The sequence below is a fragment of the Eufriesea mexicana genome, unplaced genomic scaffold (assembly GCF_001483705.2).
Source record: "Eufriesea mexicana isolate 0111107269 unplaced genomic scaffold, ASM148370v2 scaffold2551, whole genome shotgun sequence".
NCBI lineage: Eukaryota > Metazoa > Arthropoda > Insecta > Hymenoptera > Apidae > Eufriesea > Eufriesea mexicana.
Genome location: NW_016910623.1, coordinates 878,545 through 899,020, shown reverse-complemented (window position 1 = coordinate 899,020; position 20,476 = coordinate 878,545). Strand labels below are relative to the sequence as shown.

General features: G+C 47.7%; 1 protein-coding gene across 3 annotated transcripts in view; it reads right to left on the bottom strand.

Annotated features, from left to right (window-relative positions):
- mwh (multiple wing hairs) overlaps positions 1 to 20,476 on the bottom strand; it is a 56,315-nt gene that overhangs the window by 4,210 nt on the left and 31,629 nt on the right. For all 3 annotated transcript variants that reach the window (XM_017903898.1, XM_017903900.1, XM_017903899.1), the window contains exons 2-3: positions 15,493 to 15,565; positions 11,799 to 12,028 (exon numbers count right to left, since the gene is read on the bottom strand). In XM_017903898.1, coding sequence (XP_017759387.1) covers positions 11,799 to 12,028; positions 15,493 to 15,565 — 303 coding nt within the window. The remainder of the gene's footprint in view (positions 1 to 11,798; positions 12,029 to 15,492; positions 15,566 to 20,476) is intronic.

The following is a 20,476-nucleotide window of genomic DNA, read 5'->3' as shown; positions in this document are numbered from 1 at the left end:
GACGTGGACGTAGGTAAAGCAAGTCGGAATCGTTCGTAAGATCGAATACTCGTGCAAGGAGATAGGTATTCGTATGCACGGAGTGATATGTGGTTGATTGCATATCCTAATATATTTGCGCGCTGGACCGGAAGTAACGGTACCAATACATTTGCGCTCAACACACGCGTATGTGCACTATCTACGGTCACTGGTATATAGCTCGAGGATATCGTGTCACATTTCCACATTCGCAGTGCCGTATAGGCCAACTCCATCCTATTTAAATTCTCAGACTTCTAGCATATGCTTCTTAGAATCCTAAGAATTTGTATCTCGAATTCATCTCCAATGTTCCGTACCCTATTTGCTCGTGGTTCGATGCTATTACCTTTGCACTACTTTTTATTGCCTGAATTTCTTTGTGCATTTCATTTTATTGCTACAATATTCCTTTTCTTGCTATTTAATTCCTATGGTTATCTTCGTAGCCAGTATCATACTTTTATTGCTAGAATTTCTCACTTTTTGGTTCTTTTGACTAATCCTACCAGCTCCACGTATGCGCTAGAAGCCGGACTAGAAGAACGACCAGAGACGTCCAACAATAGCGAAATAATTAACACGCATCGTTGTGGGTGGAACCCAACTGAGTTCCTTTAGAAACGTCCACGATGCCACAGTGCTGGGATAAGTCACCACGAACGGATGGAGATAGCGACCACACTGGTGTCACAACTGATTTCACCATAGAGATGGACGTAGTGCGCGCAAAAAACTGCCCAGCAGCATCCATAGTGGTCGCAGCACTCGCCACGCATGATTTTGGAGAAAGCTACAAGCTAGTGATCAACCAGTGACCATTTTCTAACCACCAGCTAACCGCAGAGGCGAACTTCGTCAGTGGGAAAATCTCTCTAGAAACGTCAACAGTGGTCACTTGATTACCTCGCTACTTCTAGAGGAAGGAATAATTCTGAAGAAACTGGCAACTAACTGATCACAGGATGGACTCTGATCACGTTACACACTTGACCAAGTGGCTAAAAGATGAACAGACTAGTGGACCAGGTTTGGACTACTCGTAAAAGTCTTGGAAGATCCGGAAATTGGATAGAACCGCCTGATTGAAAATCAACGGCACTCATCTTTCCATGAATCTTAATAGGCGACGCTTAACTCGAAAGACTATCCATCGTTAACCAGGTCTTTCCTGGTTGCTTGGCACTCGAGTCAGCTATTCCTTAATAGACTATATAAAGATATAATGATACAACATAATGATACAACTTTTAATCATTTTAATCATAATCGTGCACGATGTACAGTAATCGTTATACACGTCGATGCATTCGATCTTCGTAATATAAAAAAGTTATTAATAAATTGTTAAATAAATCCAGATAATTGAAAAATTAATCAGCTGTTGAAGCTTATCTGTGGGAGCTTTTTAGTTTAGACTCTGGCTGTCGCAGCTTTAACAAGTCCCTCCAGTTGTTTCAATACAGGACCTCGCTATACCGTGTAAGCTACTGTACCAGCCAATGAACCACGGTCAGAGTGAAAAAGGTATAATTACATAATTATGGGACCTTGCAAATTAAAAGGAAAACCAGTCCGGTTTTATAAGCGCGCTGTTAAGCAAGTTCCATCGGGGTTGTCAACGGTACGATTATAAGAGTGACGATGCAAGAACCCGGTAGCTATTAATGAAATCAATCCGCGGAAGAGTGGAAGAAAATATGCCTCAATTAAATTACACGCCTTTCCGAGTTATTGCGATATTATTACGAAACAAAAATTCTCCGATAGACCATAAAGCAGACGTGAACTTAGAGCCATTAACGGCATAAACAATCCCGTCCAAGTCTTTTTCCGATGAAAATTTTCCCCCGGCTTGCCGCGTGTGAGTCGCCGATGGTCGACTTTCACGTAGCTTCGAGTATCGACCAGTGTCATTATTGGTACTTTATACTCGATTATCGTTCGTCTAGAATTCTCGTTAAGATATCACTTTACCAGATATCGGATTTATCGATCGTACCGCGAAGAGGAGCAACACGATGGCTTCCCTAGCACGACCACGAGCAAACTCGCGTACGTTGGTGTGATGGCCTTAAGGTAGACAGGTGCAAGGACGAGGAAATAGATATTACGACTGTCAAAGAGTGACGGGTTCATGGAGTGAGTTTTGTTCGAAAGCTGCAAACCGCGTCTCTTCCTCGAGTTAGCACGAATGAGATACCCGTAATGGACGAGAGCTATCTTTGATCGTGTCACGTTAGTTTCCTTAATTATACAGCTGGGACACGTGTAGCATGGTGCACCAGCCAGTCCATCAGCTCTGTACACGTATCCCTGTCCCGCACCCGTGAGAATTCCCTTGCCAAGAAGACTTTTGTCACTTTCTACACGGTTCAGCCATTACGCAATTGTGCCACGTTTCGCGGAGACGTAAAAGTAAACGGTTTTAAGATCTCCGAAAGCCGAGCCGAAAAAGGCAGGGGGAAAACACGTATTCGGATTTGCCTAATTAACGGCGTGTTAAGCTTCGCACGTTCGAGAGATAACAACCGGAACAGCCGATTAATCCCTCATAGTGTCGGGAATATCGTGTGCGCGTCCCGTTATCCATGACTGGCCAAAACGACAAAAACAAAATGGTGGAAGCTGAAGATAAATCGCCGGTGTTGATCCTAGCACTTTTTCCCCTTTTTATTTCCCGATCGAGTCAGCAAAAATGTGCATTACCGGCAATTAGCGGTGTTAATGGATTTCTGTAACGAGAACCTTCTTTGGCAGCAAAAGCATCGACGTGAAAAGTAAATCGACAAATGGCTGTGAATTTATTTATTATACCCTATAATTTGTGATAAAATCGGGTTAAACCCTTTGACTCCCTTCAGGGAGTCACGGTAGTGCACAGCTAGATGCAAGATTTGTTCTAACATGTTCTTGATGTTCTGATAAAAATTTTTAATTGTTCAATGGGGCACTTTTCACTTCAAAGTATCTTCTAATCAACGGTTATATTTAAAATGCACTAATTGTCAATTTTCATTCACTGCAAGTTCAATGTAGTTCAACTAGTTCAAGCGCTTCGGTCACCAATGACCACCATGGCGTCACAGGAGAAACCGTGGCTAGTCATATATGACCAACGTGGCAGTCGAAGTGTTAATAAATTAAAAGAAACACGCGATGCACTGTCAAAAAGTGTGTCCCGTCAAACTCTTCGGCAAGGGTTTTATAGGCTCTATGACAACCATTGGGTTACTCAACCCTCGACGGTTCCTCGAAGCAAAGATAGATCTCGATGCAGCGCGACGCCATCCAAATGAAGATTTTTCCTTTCAATTTTTAGATCTGACGATCAGACGTGATAGATCTGGATAGAAATGAAATCGTCGTGAACGTCGCGGTAATGGTCCCGGTTGACGCCGGGACCGTGGCGAACAGGGTTAATTCGCCTAATCCCCGTGTCCACGGTGCAAACGTAGAAATAATTGCTTCGTTATCCGACATATGGTGTTCTTGAAATTCCGACTGGAAGTTGCCGCGCAGGGGATGGAAACGCGTGTTTCCCTTCGTCGCGTGGATAATAAAGGTAATTATTCTCGGCGGAATTCCGAGTACAGGAACGTTATACCGTGTTCCAAATTTTTACCCCGGCCCGGCTGGACAAACAGTCGTAAATCATTGCGTGGCTCGCACCTACGAGCCTCCTAAAAGGAACCAGCCTGTTGAAGAAAGGACGTTCTCGTCTAGACGGTGATTCTATAAACACCGTATATAAGCGCCGTGTACGCGGGCTGAATGCATGCAAATGAGTATTAAAACGTTTTCTATGTACCCGCTTATATGTACTCGTCGCCTATTTACCCGAGGGTAAACAAGAGATGGAGGGAGACAGAGGGAGATAGAGAAAGGGAGAGGGAGAGTTCTCGTCCAACAATAGATGCATTATGTTACCCGTCGTATTATGCATACCGTGCAGGGATATCGTGATACACGCGTGTGTATACGTGCGCGAAATACACCGGAGCATTACGATTCTACGGCGTGAACACCGTGGATCGCCTTTGTTGGGCTCGCCTTAAAAATATACGAAGGCCCCCATTTGGATACTGGAGAAAATGAAAGCTCGTGCGTGAACGAGAGTGACGGTAAAGGATACGTAAGGAGCGAAACGCGACCGCAGACCACCCTGTGCAATGATCCTACACCGATGATGCTGCACTTTTTCGCACATTCTCTGCTCCGTGATCAAATTCGAAAGATAGATATAGTTACAGTTGGACATCGGACCAAATCTATGATGAGAGGTTACAACGTGGACTAAAAACGTGGGATCTTAGACGCAGTGTTCTTCCTTACCGGGTGATCTTTGTGACAGAGGCAGCGCAGGCCTGTGCTGGTATCGGAGTACACGTAGATGGTAATTACGAAAGTGATTAAAATAGGTAAGACCGGTTATAGTAGTACACGCGTCTTCGATAATTACAGAAGAGTTATTACATGAGGAAAAAATTCCGTCTGGACGATTTAATCCAGTTCAGATGCTTCACTGACCAAGTCACTCTCGGAATCATGTACTTTTGCATGTGCACTTTCTACACTCCTCGACGTCTTTCACTCACTGCAAAGATTTCTAAAAAAGCGGAATAACTCGGTTGTTAAAGTGGATCTGAAACGCATACAGCGATCTAGACCAAGGAATCCACGTTCGTACATCTATTGTTCTACCAAAACACTCCTGACCCGCTCCACATAAATCCAGCATTCCCACGGACAGCGAACGAAGATCGTTGCATCGATTTGCATTTAGACGACAGTGCGACCACCATGGGTTTCCACAAATTACACCTTCTCGGCCGGCGCGACGTCGAAAGTTCGCTTTTACAGTATACGATAATGTATTCGTAGGCGAGCAGAAAGAGTTTCGTGCAACGTGGACGCAAGAATAGAGGGATAAAGAGGAATTCGTTCCAAGGAGAACGGCTCTGCTATCGAAAACACGCTTTCCTGGAGACGTCATGCGAAGCTTCGGCGCGGCAATGGGTGCATTATATTACACCCCGCATTATGCAGACTACGGTGTACACGTAAGAATGCCTTCGGCGTACGTGGCATGAATATCAAGTGTTCCTTATTGCCCGGTGTGTGGGCACACCCTAAAATTTAAGACGATGGACGACACAGCGCAGAAGAAAACGAAAGCCTCGCAGTGTCGTCGGACGTTTCTCTTTCACGCGATATTTTTGGCCTCTGCCTACGGAACATTGCGTAATTTATATCCCGTCCCTTCTCATCCTTTTACTACATCCGAGAGTTCGATGAACAGATCGAGGAAGCTTTTCACTTAGGAAGCCGCGTCTTCTGTCGCTCTTATTGTTATTCCACAGACAATAACCGACGAGGGATACGGTTTTACGTAACCGTAGCCGATCTAGAGCAGTTATTCCGCGCCGATTTCGCGAAAATCAGCTGCAACAATGGCGGAACACGCGCGAGAAGTAAATTGCGAAATATCCTCCGATGCTCGCGCTCATGTGCATCCATAGAACGCGAAGCACCGACGATAAAGGCGTCGCGTTTCTGTCGTAATAGATTATCGTTTATTTGCCTGTGCCGTGTAACGTCGTAAATAAACGGACGAATGAAATATAAAGCGATTAAGCGGTTTATAGCGATACTTTTTACGGGGACACTTCTCCGGCTGGTCATTAACTAAATGCGGCCTGACAATTAAACGGTGATCACGAGCATTCTTAATACCAGGACGTTATACAGAGCGGGGCAATCTTTTGTCCAGGTGAAATATTTTCCTTTAATTCGAGCAACTTAATTAACTTGTACAACTGCGTGCTAAACGCGTTTAGAACGAAACGGGGACATCTCACTTCCATTTTTATCTACATAAAATGCTGTGCATTTATCACTGCCACGCGATAATCATCTTAACGAGAAACTCCATAGGTGCTGTTTAATGTTATTACATAACGGATTCATGCCAAGTGTACGAAATGTTTGTTCCACCCTATATAACGATCTATGAATTTCTTCACGGGAAGCTGCACCTTGCTTCTAACCGTGTTAAAATTCTACGACTCTTGGCAGACGTACAGAGACGTTCAGGTGGGAGATTCTCCGAGGATTCCTTTCGGAGGGATTACCGAATTTGGGTTAAGAACGCGGGGAGATAATTCGTTTCGCGGAATAAGCAGAAACGGGATCTGATATCGCGTGAAAAAAGGAGACTTCCTTGGTTTCCATTAAGTAGGAAGCAGTTACGCGTTCCCTGTTACGCGAAGCGGAAGCATCGTGGGGTATCGTGGGTTCGGTGGCCGGTCGAGGCTTCTTCGACGCGGTTGATATTCCTCCACGTGGAAAAAGGAAAGGAGGAGAGACGGAAGGTTTTATAAGAAACATACTGTATAAATTTCACCAACCCTTTTTGCCTCCGCGACCAGGTAACCGCGTGTTTCTCAGCCAACTATAATACCAAACGTTAACGCGGGACACCCTTCATTAGGGGGTTGCCGTAAAACGCGCAGCTCCTTCGCGTAATCTTCGAATAATCCGAGGGTTCCCGAGCTGTGCAGCCAAAGCGTTACCTTGCTTTTTAGTACTCGCGGAAAACTAAAGAGCAGGCAAATGATCTAGATGCAGATACTCGAATGATCTCTGTGGGACATCCGTTATCTACGTCGAGATTCTATGTCTCATGGAAACAGGGACACGATAATGCAAGTAAATTGAGACAGAGTGTGAATAAGCGAATCTGAAATGTAAACCTTTAGATTCGCGTTTGCCCCCATTTGAGGATTTAAGTAGAACGATCGCGAGCGATGAATAAATCACGCGCTGTTTTCTAACGGATGTATCGATCTTCGAAGATTTATCGATCAGTGGTCAAAGCGTGGATACACGTGTTATCGTATACTTTTGCGATAGAGTCGTATGAAAGTTTGCAACTCGACAGCAAACGTGGAGCTGCCGATTCACCATGTATAGCTAATTATAGTATATAATTTTATTATAGTTAATAATTTTTGGAAATTAATTTTACCAAAGGCAACTGCGCGTTCTGAGAAGTCTCAAAAACGAAAATTCCGAATATTGAGCCTTTAAATCAGCGAGGGTTCTCAGAAAAGAATGGGACCTTTTGAAAGAAAGGAGAAAGTATTTGGTTGGCCATTCGTGGTCAATGTTAAACGCAAGATTCACCGACCAGGACCTTTCATTCTGACAGAAAAGCCTCGTGCATACAAAGAGTGCAGGTTTCATGAATGGACCAGGGAATCCTTTCAAGCGCTGTTACCTAAAAGGCAGGACCTTTAAACGGTCAACGATGGACGAAAGACACGGAATATCAATGAAAACGAAGCCTGAATCGCATAATAAGTAACAAAAGGCTCGCGTGTCTTGCCAGGATATCGGAGACTTCCGTTCCGAAGCTTTCGATAGCAGCGTTGTGGAAAAGGAAGGAGACTGGATAGTTTGGAATCGAGAAGCTCTTATTTAATTAGAGCAACGCGAACGTCTAATTAAACGCCGAGTCTTCGGTTAATAGCTTATAATAACTCGTCATGCCTCGGCAATCCTTTTCTTCCTTTCTCGCTTCGACGAGCATATGTACGCTGTAATAACACGTTAGGTTTCGTTGACGGCCTGTCCCAAGGCACACGCGAATCCTCAAACCTTGATGATCCTCCGATGATAGAGACTCTAGATCATTTCCGATGAAAGTGCGTTCCGATGATGGCAAGTTTCGTCGGGGAAAGGAAAAATTCCTCGATGTCTTGCTGTTTGTTTCGCAAAATCCTGGCAATTTACACGAACCGTAAATCAAAGAAATTCCAACGTCTTCGTTAACCCAAATCCGAAGTCTTCGTGCCAGTACTCCAGAAACCGCGTGAACTCGTATGCAGCCCGTGTATGTATATTCCGTCCACTGTGATTACGTCTAAAGTCGCGGTTCGGTTTGTCCATGCAAGTTGCATACAGATATTAAGAAAGCAAGAACGACTTGGAAACGGGTATATCATTCTTAACGTCACGCGTACGTTTCTTCGCTCCAGATAGCACGCGCATTCATCCTCGAGCGCGGCGAGGAAAAAGATCACGGCCGATCGGCGTAATCGATCTCGACAGGTAATTATTACGACCTGGTGGAGAATAAATCGATTCCGTCAGCCGAGTCGTCGACGCCGCGCAATTGAACTACGCCTAACAGAGGAAAAAACCTCTGTTAAACGGTCTAATAAGATCCCGACAAATGATACGCGGCTCTGGGATCGCGGAAATCGAGGATGCGCCTCATCCAGATCGATTTGCGCATTGAGCACGTCAAGCCGGGCTGTACAGTTATCCGTAATATCGGCATTCGTTTATCCGGGGCCGCTACTTACGGGTTTATCCGCTCGCCAACGCCGTAGGAAGCTTGCCCATATTATAAGTCATCCAGCGTAGTATGTGGGACACGCTCGCGTCGACCATATGGTCTTCGTGGGACAGTGCCGTTTCTAGAATGTCCGTGTGCGATCATCGACAGCGTGGACGAATCGGTGACTGCGACGATGAAAGCCGTGACCGATTTCGTCCCGCGGAATCGGTGTAACGGGGTTGGCCAGCACGTCCATCCCGCGAGGATCCAAGGATCACCGAACCGTTCCGGATCATCCGACGTGCTATGGGAACTCGACGAAACGGTCACACGGTATACGGTAACTTTAATTTTAGAACGGCCCCAGGCCTCCACCGGTCGCAAATTGCGGCGGTCGCGTGGTTAAACGGCGGCTGCGGTGCTCGGTGTTGCGCATGCGTGCGTCCTTTTTACCCGGGGAATCCCGACCGGGCTACTGGACGCCACGTCGCGGCGCGCCGCTGCATATACACGCCGTTCTTGCCTCTCTGTCCTTTTACATTCGTCGGGTCGTGTGATTAGAATCGTTCTCATCTATGCAGCCCGGTGTGTTTCTTGCTCTCGCCGCTTCGTATATCCGTTGGCCGCAAATTGTGCGCCGATGCGCGCGGCGAAATTGCGCTTAATAAGGGTAAACGAGCACGCGGATCGGGCAAGAATTAGTTCGAGAATATTGCATGGACGGTTCCCGCCTTTTCGCCAGCCTTCCTTTTGCCCGATATACTCTGTTACACGTAGGCTACGTGTCTACGCCGCGAGGATTGTATTCGCGATCACGTCCTCTCCTTGCGATCCGAGTCCACGCGTTCTGGGTGGTCTGGGATTATAAATCACGGAAACGGAGACGAGACGAGATCGACGAGCTTATCAGGGGAGAAAAATAGAGTCGCGAATGAAGAGTCAACGCTAATGGATTGACTAGTGCTCGCGAGGGTGATTCGATCTCGTGAAGCCCGATACGAATCTGGATAAGGAGGAGCACGGAAATCGTAGCCGCAGACGAGATATGGAACAGGTCTATCGCTTTACGGCATCTCTCCTATCTCGTGGATTGAAAGAACGATCGTGGAAAAAACAGCGGTCTCGTTGAACCCTCTACTCTACATTCTCTTTCGTTACGTCTAGTCGCAGACTGGTACAGTAGAGTCTCAGACCCGATCGTGACCGTGTCTTACGGATGTCGTTTGGTAACCATGCTTTGGGGCATCGTATTCTCAGAAGCACTTCTTGGAATCCTTATTTTACATGGACGGGAAGAGTATTGTAAGCGATCTTTAGAGTAGACGACGTAAACAGTCAGGTGACAGGCAGTGTCTCCGACTGGTTAGGTCTAAGACACTTAAGGCTATCCATGGCGAGACGATCGGTCGAGGTGTGCCGAGCACTTCGAGCTGAAGAGCAGTCAGTCCAATAAAGATCTTTGAAAAGAAAAGTCTTCGAAATATTCATATGCTCCTCGATCCCTCGGCCATAGTATCGTAGAACAGAAACATGGAATTTGAACTATCGGCAAATTAGTCGCATTGATATGTTAATTACGATAAATTTTTAAATTATTCTCCACGTTTCCTCGAGTTACAGGTACAGTCCAGTAATTCGGGATATTCGATTATCCCGCGTGTATCTCGTTGAACCCGCAAACATGGCGGGTTATCGGAATTCTAGTATACCCCGGAGGTGCAACGCGTGCGCTGCTGGTAAGTCAGCAGTGGTGAGGAATGCGGGTCTGATTGGTCATGGTGTATAATAGGTCCACATCCTCTAACACAGCGACGAAGACAGTGAACGCGAATTTTCGTGATTAACCGAAAGTGTTGTATCTATAAATCGAGCGGCATAACAGGGACTAACACAGAGAAGGAAAGCTCGGTCTCGAGAGGAATAGATGGAATAAATTTGCCGCGGTAATAAACCGTGGAAGGCGTTAAAGTGACCGAGAAGCGAAAGTAATTCCTATTGTATTTGCTCGTCGATACCGATCAAAAATGGTGAAAGGACTTTGATATCCTTAGACTATCGCTGCAGTCAATTACAGACGCGTGTCCAGGGGCTGCGATTACACGCGTTATGAATGAATACCAGCGTGCATGCTTCGGGCAATCCGAGACAAACATCGTCGATCTTGCACGCGGGGGTACAGCATGAGCCACCGACATTCACGAACAAATCTCAACGTTTACGTCCGATCTTTAATCATGCTGGCGCCTAACGGGGACGAGACTATTATTTCGCCCTTCGTTGAACGCTGTACCAAGGCTTTATACGCGTTGATCCTCTTGTAATCCCCGCGTTGTCTCAGAAACACCAAGTAAAACCCGTTTCTTTGTTGCTCTCTATCGGTCTGCAATATCGCAAAAAGCCGAGACACCACAGGAAACCTAGGACGCTTTTTGTCCGATGATTCACGCACGCTCGGACCAGGAATGACAGACGGATGGCTTTCGCTTCTCGCTCAGACTGGTTAATTTAATTCTCAAATAAAATCAGATACGAGCATCGAATCGGGATAGTTAACGAAGAGGATCGCGCGAGACTACGCGAAGACCGGGAACGGAGGATGAATTTTTGCGCAATTTTCCTCGGAAGCAGAGATACTGGATCCGCGAGGAGCAACTGATAGAGGCTAACAAGTCGAAACGCATGATCGCGATTAATTACGGGAAAAACTATAGGTTCGTGCGTTTCCAGCGATACCGCGCAGGCACGTGGGCAAGGTTTACCTTTTGCCTCCTAACGAGCGAAGGTTTAATGACCGTCGGCTAATCAGCAGCCAAATCGAGGAGGAATTTTTACGAGCCACGGGGGTGGGGAGCATATCGGAACTCGCGTTCTCTCGTAAAAGAAAAGGATACGTATAAAAAGTAACTGTAAATCCGGCTCCGTTCGTGCCTGTTCTTCCTGTTCAATTAGTATCGGGAATTTTCGAGGTGTTCTTGTCGTTAGTTCCAGCGAGAGAGCGTAAATCCAGTCCGTACGATAGCTTATTTTAATTGTTCACGGACAATCAAGTACACGTGCTTCCGGGTGTCGTGTACCCTCGTGTGCCGTCGTGATCATCTGTTTCGATTCGAAAGCGAAGCTCCTTCCACTAACACCGCTGTGCCGAGAACGCGAATTTCCAAGGGAATCCTCGCGAGGGTGTATCGCGCGAGGAGGAAAAGAATTCCGCGATTTTACCGACGATACACCTTGATAATTAACAACCGTTGCCGTTGGTCGTAAACCTGTCGGTATTTTCACGATCACCAAGGCTACTTTCCAAGTGGAATGATCGAGATCGGCTTAGGTAACGCGCGATTTGCATTGGTAATCAGACGTCTGATTAATTTAGCGGTATGGCAAAGGAATTGCAAAGTGGCAACGTAGAAATGGCTGGATCGTGTCCACCAACCTTGGAAACGCCAGCCTGAGGTCCGCCCTGAGCTTGTTCAGCAGCTCGCTGACCGAGGTGAATTGTCTCAAGGTCATCTCGCCGCTTCCGGAAGCGTAACCGGAACTCGAACTGGTTGTCGACGGCAGGGTACCCTGCGAGTCTTGAACACTTCCTAATGGACGTCTTCCCCATCGTCTCAGGGCGATCGCGTAGTCCTCCGCGTTGTACGTAGGTGGTCTTAATCGCTCCTGCAAAGAAAATCGCAAGACCGTAAGACATAATTGCGCGTCCGTCTGGCTGGACAGAAGGCAAAGAGGTAAAAGGGAGGGCAGCGTGATCGAACAAAGCCGGCAGCCACTGCCACTGATTTATCTCTTTGCGATCTCTACGACGAAATAAAATACGCGCAACCGAAACGGTTCGACCGTAATTAAACGCTGGTGATTTAACCGCCATTGCCTCGCGGTGTAACAGCGGACGGCATAATATTGGGTAACGACCAACAATTTCCACATTGGCAATGCGTCGAGAGTCTACCGAGACGAGTGTTGACCGAATGCTGCCATTTTCTACCGCTCCAACGAATCGCGGTTTCCGCGGAAATTATGCTCGCGCGCCTTCCGTCGCGGATGAAATATTCATGCGAGGGAGTGAAAAAGCTGGAGCGAGGTTAATTTCACGCCGCTTCCACGCCGTAAATCGATGAGATTACAGTGATTATCGTCTCGTGGCCCATAGGTTACCGTGCGGGCTACGCCGCCCATGGGGTCCGACTCCACCATGTTGAAACACGGATCGATCGTGGAAATGAATTTACCGCCTTCGACAGGGAGTACACGCTATAGTTACGTTTCCAAGACGATGAAAATCCCCATGAAACTCCATTATTCGACTTACACGCTATATTCCAGGCTTTCCCTTTCTCGGTCCTGATTTGACAATACTTTCGACATTAAAGTGGCCAAACTAACAAGAATGCCTAGTTTCAGACACTTTATTCAGGTGGAAACGCCATTACTGATTTTAGCATACTCATTTAACTACGTTTCATAGCCTTCGTTCATCCCCTTATCTATGTACATACATTATCCCTTAGTACACATTACAGATCGGTAGTTGCAGCCTTAAGGAGACATACCATGTCCGAGCATTTATCGTATAAATTCCCCAGGTCAAAAATTCCCTCACGGTACACCATGTTATCTATACACGTTGCATAACAGCCTAACGCGGTAAATAGGTTGCAATGACGAGCCTGCGAATCTACTTACGATTGCAAAGGATCGATCGTAAAGCACGAAGTGGATGAGAAGGAAATGCCAGAACGGAATAGGGAATTTAGGAACGATTTGTCGGTCGATTTGGCGGGAAGGTCGCGTGGCAGCTTTCTAAAGCACGGCTCAGGGATACCACGGGTATCCAACGCGAATGAAACCGCTCGCGGTTTGCTACGCGCGGTTAATCGTTTCGGTTTTAAGCCGTGAAACCGAGTTTCTATTTCGTGGTTACTGCCTCTCTCGCGAGCGCGAAAAAGGAGAGGCGTAAAGAACGCCACGGTCTAACGATCCCGTGGAAAAGTTCGTTTCAGCTCGGATACTGAATCTATTTAGACGTACGTAGGACGTTGCAGGTCGTCGACAGTCGCGATCAATCATAGGCTTGTTCGTTACTGAAATCGACGGAGGACGCTGATGGACCATCATCGTTTGATGAATACGGGGCTCGTTGGTAACGATGTATTTTTTGAAAAACGATAAAGTAATTAGAGTTCCTTTCCGGGATGCACGCGCGCGCGAGATACCGCGCGGACATGGACGTAAATCGTCTAACGACGATCATGATTGAGTAGAGGTGTGCATAGATCAATCATGCCTAGGCTTCTTTTCTTTTCTTCCCCTTTTCGTCCGAGTGAACGTGAAACGGGATCTGCGAGAAGGAAATCGTTAGTTGGAGAGCTTTCAGTCGTAAGCGTTGCAATTATGCAAGTAATTAGGCAGCTCGGAAAGAATGGCGGAGAGTAAGGGTTGGCGCTATGGAATACTCGTTGGCCTTAGACGGATTCATGCGAAACAAAACAAACTTACGTGTAACCTAGATACACGAGGACGTCACGCTTTCTTGAGCCTGCTAAGTACTCGCCGGGTACCAGCTTGTCAATGAGCCGGTATCGTTCGCTTCGATGACAACCGCGGCGGTCGTACAAAAGCCAACGAGTGCTTAGAGGTACGTAGAACAAGGGGAAGTACCCGGATGGAAGGTTTGCCCGTCCCCACGTCGCGGTTGATCCGATTTCGAGCTCGCGCCCCGTTTCGTCTCCCCTTTTTCGCGATTAGAGCGAAGAGTTGGACGGTTTGGTAAAAATCGCGACTTTCACGAGCATTCCCGAACAATTTCCATTGGGTGTCTAACCACGGTGGAACGACTCGTTAATCATTCTATTGTAATGACGTAAATCTCTCATTAGCGGGACACGGTGTTTCTTTGGCTCGTAATATACGAAGAAAAGAGGGACAACGAGGTTCTCGGATAATTAAGGTCAAGAGTCACTCGTGACCCGTCTCGGGGATAAGATAAGATGCTTTTTACGCAACGATGTCCGATTTCTTAGAGTGGGAACACGCTCGACGTTGGATTATCCCCGTTAATCACGCGGCGCGAGCATAAAAATAAGGATTTAACCCGAGTGTAAATATGTGCACCTCGAAGGGGTTAACGCGATGCGCCGCAGCCTCTCCTCGATATTAATCATATTATCCGTGACTTATTACCTCCCTCGCAGCTTCACGACGCGTATAAATGCCGGCGAAGCCATTACGAACTGCAGAATTCAATGCATCCGAGTTGGCGCATGTTAATGCATGCCTGGTTATTAAACGCGTGGCTCGGTTAAGCGCGAAGTGAATGATCGGTCGGAGGATTCGAAGGCGAGTGCTAATAATCAAACGGTTGACAGGGCGAGCGCTTGACAAAACCGTGTTTTATAAACGAGCAACCTGGATGGTATGCGATGCTCGCCATTCATCAGCGAAACTATGCGAACGCGTATATTTATGGAACTGTTCGCCGAGTAGATTGTTTCATTTATCCAGGAACGGAAATCGCGTTCGCGTTATAAATTAACGCTCGATCCTTTAACCGTGGTTGCACGCCGGTGGTGGAAAAACGTTTGGCGAATACCAACGCGCAGGAATTTCCTTTGACGACGGAATTCATCCGTTCGAGGATAGTCTACGAGGAGATCCGTGATCTTCGGTTCTTTCCTCGATGCTTCTTCGTACCTTGGCATCCTTCACGCGAAGTAAATCGATCGCGGTGAAAAATAATCCGTCGAGAACGGGATGCATGCATAATATAGCTATTTGCACCGACGGTTACGACAAATAGATTAGAACTGGCCGGATTATGACAGAAAACAAGCTGATTCCGCGAGCTTAACTACCCATAATTTCTTTCCTTTAACACGTTTCTAGGTCGTTTATCGAACCCCCTGAACACGACGAGATTCTCACGGAGTCGTAAAGACAAAACGACCGGCAAGCCCGCGAACGCCTACCTGTACTCTGTTTACCGACCGAACGTTAAAAGATATGCTAATCGAAAGCATCCTGCTGATACTCTAATACGCGTCGCATCGTCGTTACAAGTTAAACGATTAGGTCCCCTTCTACGCCAGGTTGATCCGTTCGATCCAGAGAAGACACCACTGACATACCTTTTCCGGTTGAGGCCCCCACGGCTTTACCACCAGCAACTCCTCCTCCGCGTTCGGAGCCATGTCCGTCTCGCTGGAACAAACAAAACAAGGACGATCTTTATTTTCAACTCCACGCCGAGACAGGTACCACTAGGGTACGAGCAACACGAAGGATATTCCTGACAAGGGTAACGATCTTTCGAATGGTACTTTGAACCGATCGTTCACCGGTTTACCCCGTCCTTCTCGTCGCTTCGTCCTCATCCGCGAGCTAGCTAGCTCCGGTCAACGCCACGATTAATTGGGCAGCTGTGTCCACTGTCAGCTGGATCGTTCATCCTACGGAACGAGCCCGTGGAATTTTAACCGTGCAATTCTTAAACGGTACCTGGCTATCTCGTTTCGTTTCGCCTCGCAACGAAGACCAGATCCAACGTGGATCTCTTTCGTTTCATTCGCATTCGCACAGCGTCCGGTCTAAGACTGTTCCGCTGGATCGTGACGCGTTACACGGTCCACGGCTGTCATTCACGCAATTGATCGTGGGAAGTAGTCGTGGCTATTACGAGAAATTCTTATCTATCGCGTAAGCCGGTCCGCTTCGTACATTCTGGCCGAACCACTCGCTTAAACACCGTCAATTAGCCTAACGAGTCTACAATAACAATCTTGTTAATTAATGACTCTCGCACCTCATCAAGGATTCAGAAGCTGATTAGATTAATGGCGGGCAGCAACGCGTACGACCTTGCCACGGAATATTCATGCTGTTCTGTCAAATGATAAGGCGCGAATTAGCGGACGCATCCTGCGTTGCGCGATGACAGTTACACCCTGATAGACCCATCTTCGTTGATTCACGGCCCTGAAAAATAGTACACGCGCTTTTTCCACGTCTCAGGATCAATGTACCTGTGAGATTCTCACGGAAGAGTTACGTGACGTAAAATACGCGAGAACACGTAGTAAGAGGGAAGGATGTTCCATCGACAGGCGGAGATTTGGCAGAAAGTAGGGTCGGCCATTTTACGAGTGACGCGGCCTGCGCTCGCAGCGACCCCCTCGCTGTCTATGCCATGCGAACATACTAATTTCGACGTAAACGTCTCTCTTACGACGTGATGAAGCAACAAACCTTGGACACCCTGGAATTTTCTCCGAAAATAAACCGGTCGGAGGCTATCCATCGTGGAGCTGGTTAATCGTCGGTGGTTGAAATTTAATAGATTGAAGTATTTATGGCCGGCCAAGAGGTGCGATAACATCTAACACGCGCAGCCTGTTATTCAGATAATCTTTTGCCCGGATGAAACTGTGCATCGGCGTTTCACGGTCCGATGCGACGTAATGCAACGCGATTCCGCTCGGACGGAAGGCCTAGCCAACGTGGGGACACAGGCCGCGGATACTTCGTTTTGTGGGTTAGCCAGGATAATAATAGGAGTCACGATTGCCACGGTCACGAAGCGGCGTACGATCGTGTATCGAGTGATCGAAAGAAGGCCGGCTGCTACTTCTTCTCGATCTCGCTGACTGGATCAGAAATACCCCGGTAATGCTCGTCCAGAGCTCGTCCTGACCTTATGGGTTGCCTGGAATCGTGCCGATTCAGGTAATTCCCTCCAGTAAGTATGGCTATCAGTGATAATGACTTGGAAGTATTATAATCCAGTCGGTTGAAATTGGTTTTCAGCGCTTGGACCTTCGCAGGGCAATTGGTGCTCGCGTGTGTCGCGTTTTCGAAATTCGACGCATTCTTTTGCTCCCTCGATCGTCCCTGCGCAATCTCGGACCGCGCAAGCGCGTGGCTACCCGAGGTGAGATGAAAGGATATCGAACTTTGAAAATTATGGAGCTCTTAAGGAACGATTGAACGGTGAACGTTAGTGAAACGAATAGGATCTGAATTAGCTTTAATTGGATTTAAACGGGTTCATTGTACCCGAAGTTTCCCTCTGGGCGAGATACAGCGCGGAATTTTTAATTATCCCCGGTAGCGATTACCGATTGTGATGGTAAATAGAAGTATTCTCTTCTGCATACATTAATCCTGAAAATAATTAATCCAGTTTAACGCGTAACAGGAACAGTGCATCGGACCATAAACTGTTGATAATGAAGGTAAACGTAGAATCACATATCCTGACCAGTTTCGAGTTTGGTGAACCCGTATTTCCCCCTGAGATACCGCCGATATCCTCGCGGTTATAGTTATGCTATGGTTATTACGTTAACACGTGTGCGACGACAGCGCCGCGAATATGGCGCGCATGCGAGATTCAATTAAGCGTCGTGCCATTTAATTGCTGTTTCGCGATAATTATCGCGCATTAAAATATTACGGCAAGGATTGTTAATTCTCCGAAGATGCTCTATATACAAGCACCATAAACTTCTGACAGGGAAAGGACGAGGTAACTGCGAGTTTAAAGCGCCTTGAGAGCGCCAATCGATGCAGGTACCATTAAGGAATGCCATTTTACGATTTATTATACAGGAATGATACTCGCCCCGGAAAACAAACGCACGAGCCTCGATCTAATCTGCCGATCTAATCTTAACGTCTCTCGAATGATCATACGAATCTCTAAAATCTCGAAAATAATTCCAGCTTACACGCATTCGCGGCTACTTAACCCGCGCGTTTAAAACGCACGCAAGATCTCGGCTCTCTGCAGATTTAATCCACTATCCTACACTAGAGTAACGATACACTCGCACCTCTAACTTCACCGAGATAACATTTCATTTCGCTGCTCTCCGTCGAAAATGGTACCCAGAGAGAATTACGATCCCGCGACACACCAATGGTATTTTCGGTATCTAGAGGAAAATTCGCGCGTTATGGAGTCACAGACGAAATACGGTATAACTCTTTTACCCGCGAAGGACGCTAAAGGGAATATGGAGTCATACAATAGCACGTCTGCATGCAGGTTGGAGGAAAAAGCCCGGAGGGCTCGGAGTGCCGCCCCAACGAATGGTAGATTTGATTTCCAGAGTGTGCGCGTCGTGAGCAAGCGCTGTCAACGAGTCGCGGCGGATCCAATCCGGCTGCGCTCATCATCATTAATCTTGAAAAACGTTGTTTCACCGGGCCAGCCGTATGGTCACGGCGATTCTGCGCGTGTCAAAGGGGGCCGCCTGGCGGAAACGTCAGGCCCGTGCATACGGAACGTGCGGTCGCGAACGCGTGCTCGTCAGGCCCGCGATCTTGAGCGGTGGTACAAGCATAACGTAGTAGCGAAGGTAGCCACGGAGTAGGTAGATACTTACTCGAGGAGGACAGCCGAGGCATTGACCCGCGCGCGAGCGGTTAGTCACGCATACGCACGCACTTTTGCACGCTTCTCGCGTGTTGCTCCTGCCTCCGTCCGCGGCTACGCAGTCACCGGTGTCCTTTAAGGAATTCCAGCTTTCCGCCTGGTATTCCCCGCGCCCGCTCAACGGAGGAAAATTGGAGAAAGTAGCGAATCGGCGTGACGCGAAATTGCGAGTCGATTTGCCACGGCAATGGGGTTCAATGGCACCCGCCGCGAACAGGGCCAAGTTCGTGCGCTTCGATATCGAGAGGCCGTAGCTTTTAGCGCGCCAACGCGTTGTCCCTGATGAGGAGAACGCTGACGCGTTTCTGGAACGCAGCTTGGAAATCGGGTCGACGACGTGAAACAGCTGTAACAATCGAATCATCGCCGATGCGTATGTTTCCTCTTGTAACAGTAAACCTGATTGATTTAACGAATGCGCGGCGAAGCCTGATTTATAGATCCTCCTCTGGCCTATCGCGATTTCGTGTTTCGTTGCCTTTTTTACGCGACCTCGATGAAGTATACGGCATCGGCGGAACGAAGAAACACTGCCGGCAATTGTAAGCACGACCGCTTGAAACGTTGGTCGCGGTGCAATTTGCGGCCGCGTTTTCTTCGTGCCAGCATTCCTAGCATTTTAATTCCGCTAAAATTGCGAACGCCTGGATCGCTCCGTTATTGCTGGGTCTCGTCGGCAGGACGCCATGGCTGTCTCGCTGTGTACACTGGCGGATGGTCGCGTGCACCATAGGAGAACGCACGTTCCGCCCGTGAATAGGTAATGCGATGCATGGGGAGGCGCCATGACTCGCTGGAGCCGCTGTCCTCCGCAGGCTTTGCCGTGGATCTGCACCGCGAAAAATCTCCACCGATCGTCGATCCTGCATCGTTGATCTTCGAGCAGGCCATTAGCGGGATATGCGAGAACATGGAATTTCTGCCGTTCCGTTCACTACGTCGGGGACCTGTCTTTATGATAGCGTACGCTCCGTTTCCAATCGATCCTACCTCGATCGTGTCGATAAAACCCTCAATCTGCCACCCTTCTCGATTATCTCGCTTTCCCTCGCCCGTGTCTCTCCCGTATCATTCTCGTCTCGTCGCTGTTCAGAACCAGACACCTTTCATTCGCCCATGTTCCTTTGTCTCCGTCGCTGATAGCTTCCATGATCTCCTTTCCATGTATCCTGCATCCAACGAATTCCTCTCGATTTCAGTTTGGAAAAGATATAAGCTGGATAATTTCACGGACTTTGACTGCGTTACGGGTGTTTTCTTAACGTACGACCGATGTCAAGCGATATTTCCCTCGGCGAAGAAGGAAGATAAAGCAGTGGTCCGTGCGAGGTGCTCCTCTCGAGCAATTACTTGGCGAAATGAAATCCATTCGGCTCACGGTGTCCGTGTTCCTCGGAGCTATTACGACGAAGGTCGCACGAACTGGGGAAGTACAGTTGAATTCATAGAGCCGAGCACATTGTAAGCATCACGGTACCCGTAATGCTTCCCGTCGGCTGTTTGCTCGAGGTATCGGTTATCTCGGGCCAGGAAGGATGGAGAGAAAGAGAGAGAAAGAGAGAGAAAGAGAGCGAAGGAGAGCAAGAGAGAGAGAGAGAGAGAGAGTGAGAGCCGCGCGATCGGCCAAAGAGGCGCCACGACTCGGTGCGGTTACCTTTATCCGCTTTGAATCCTGC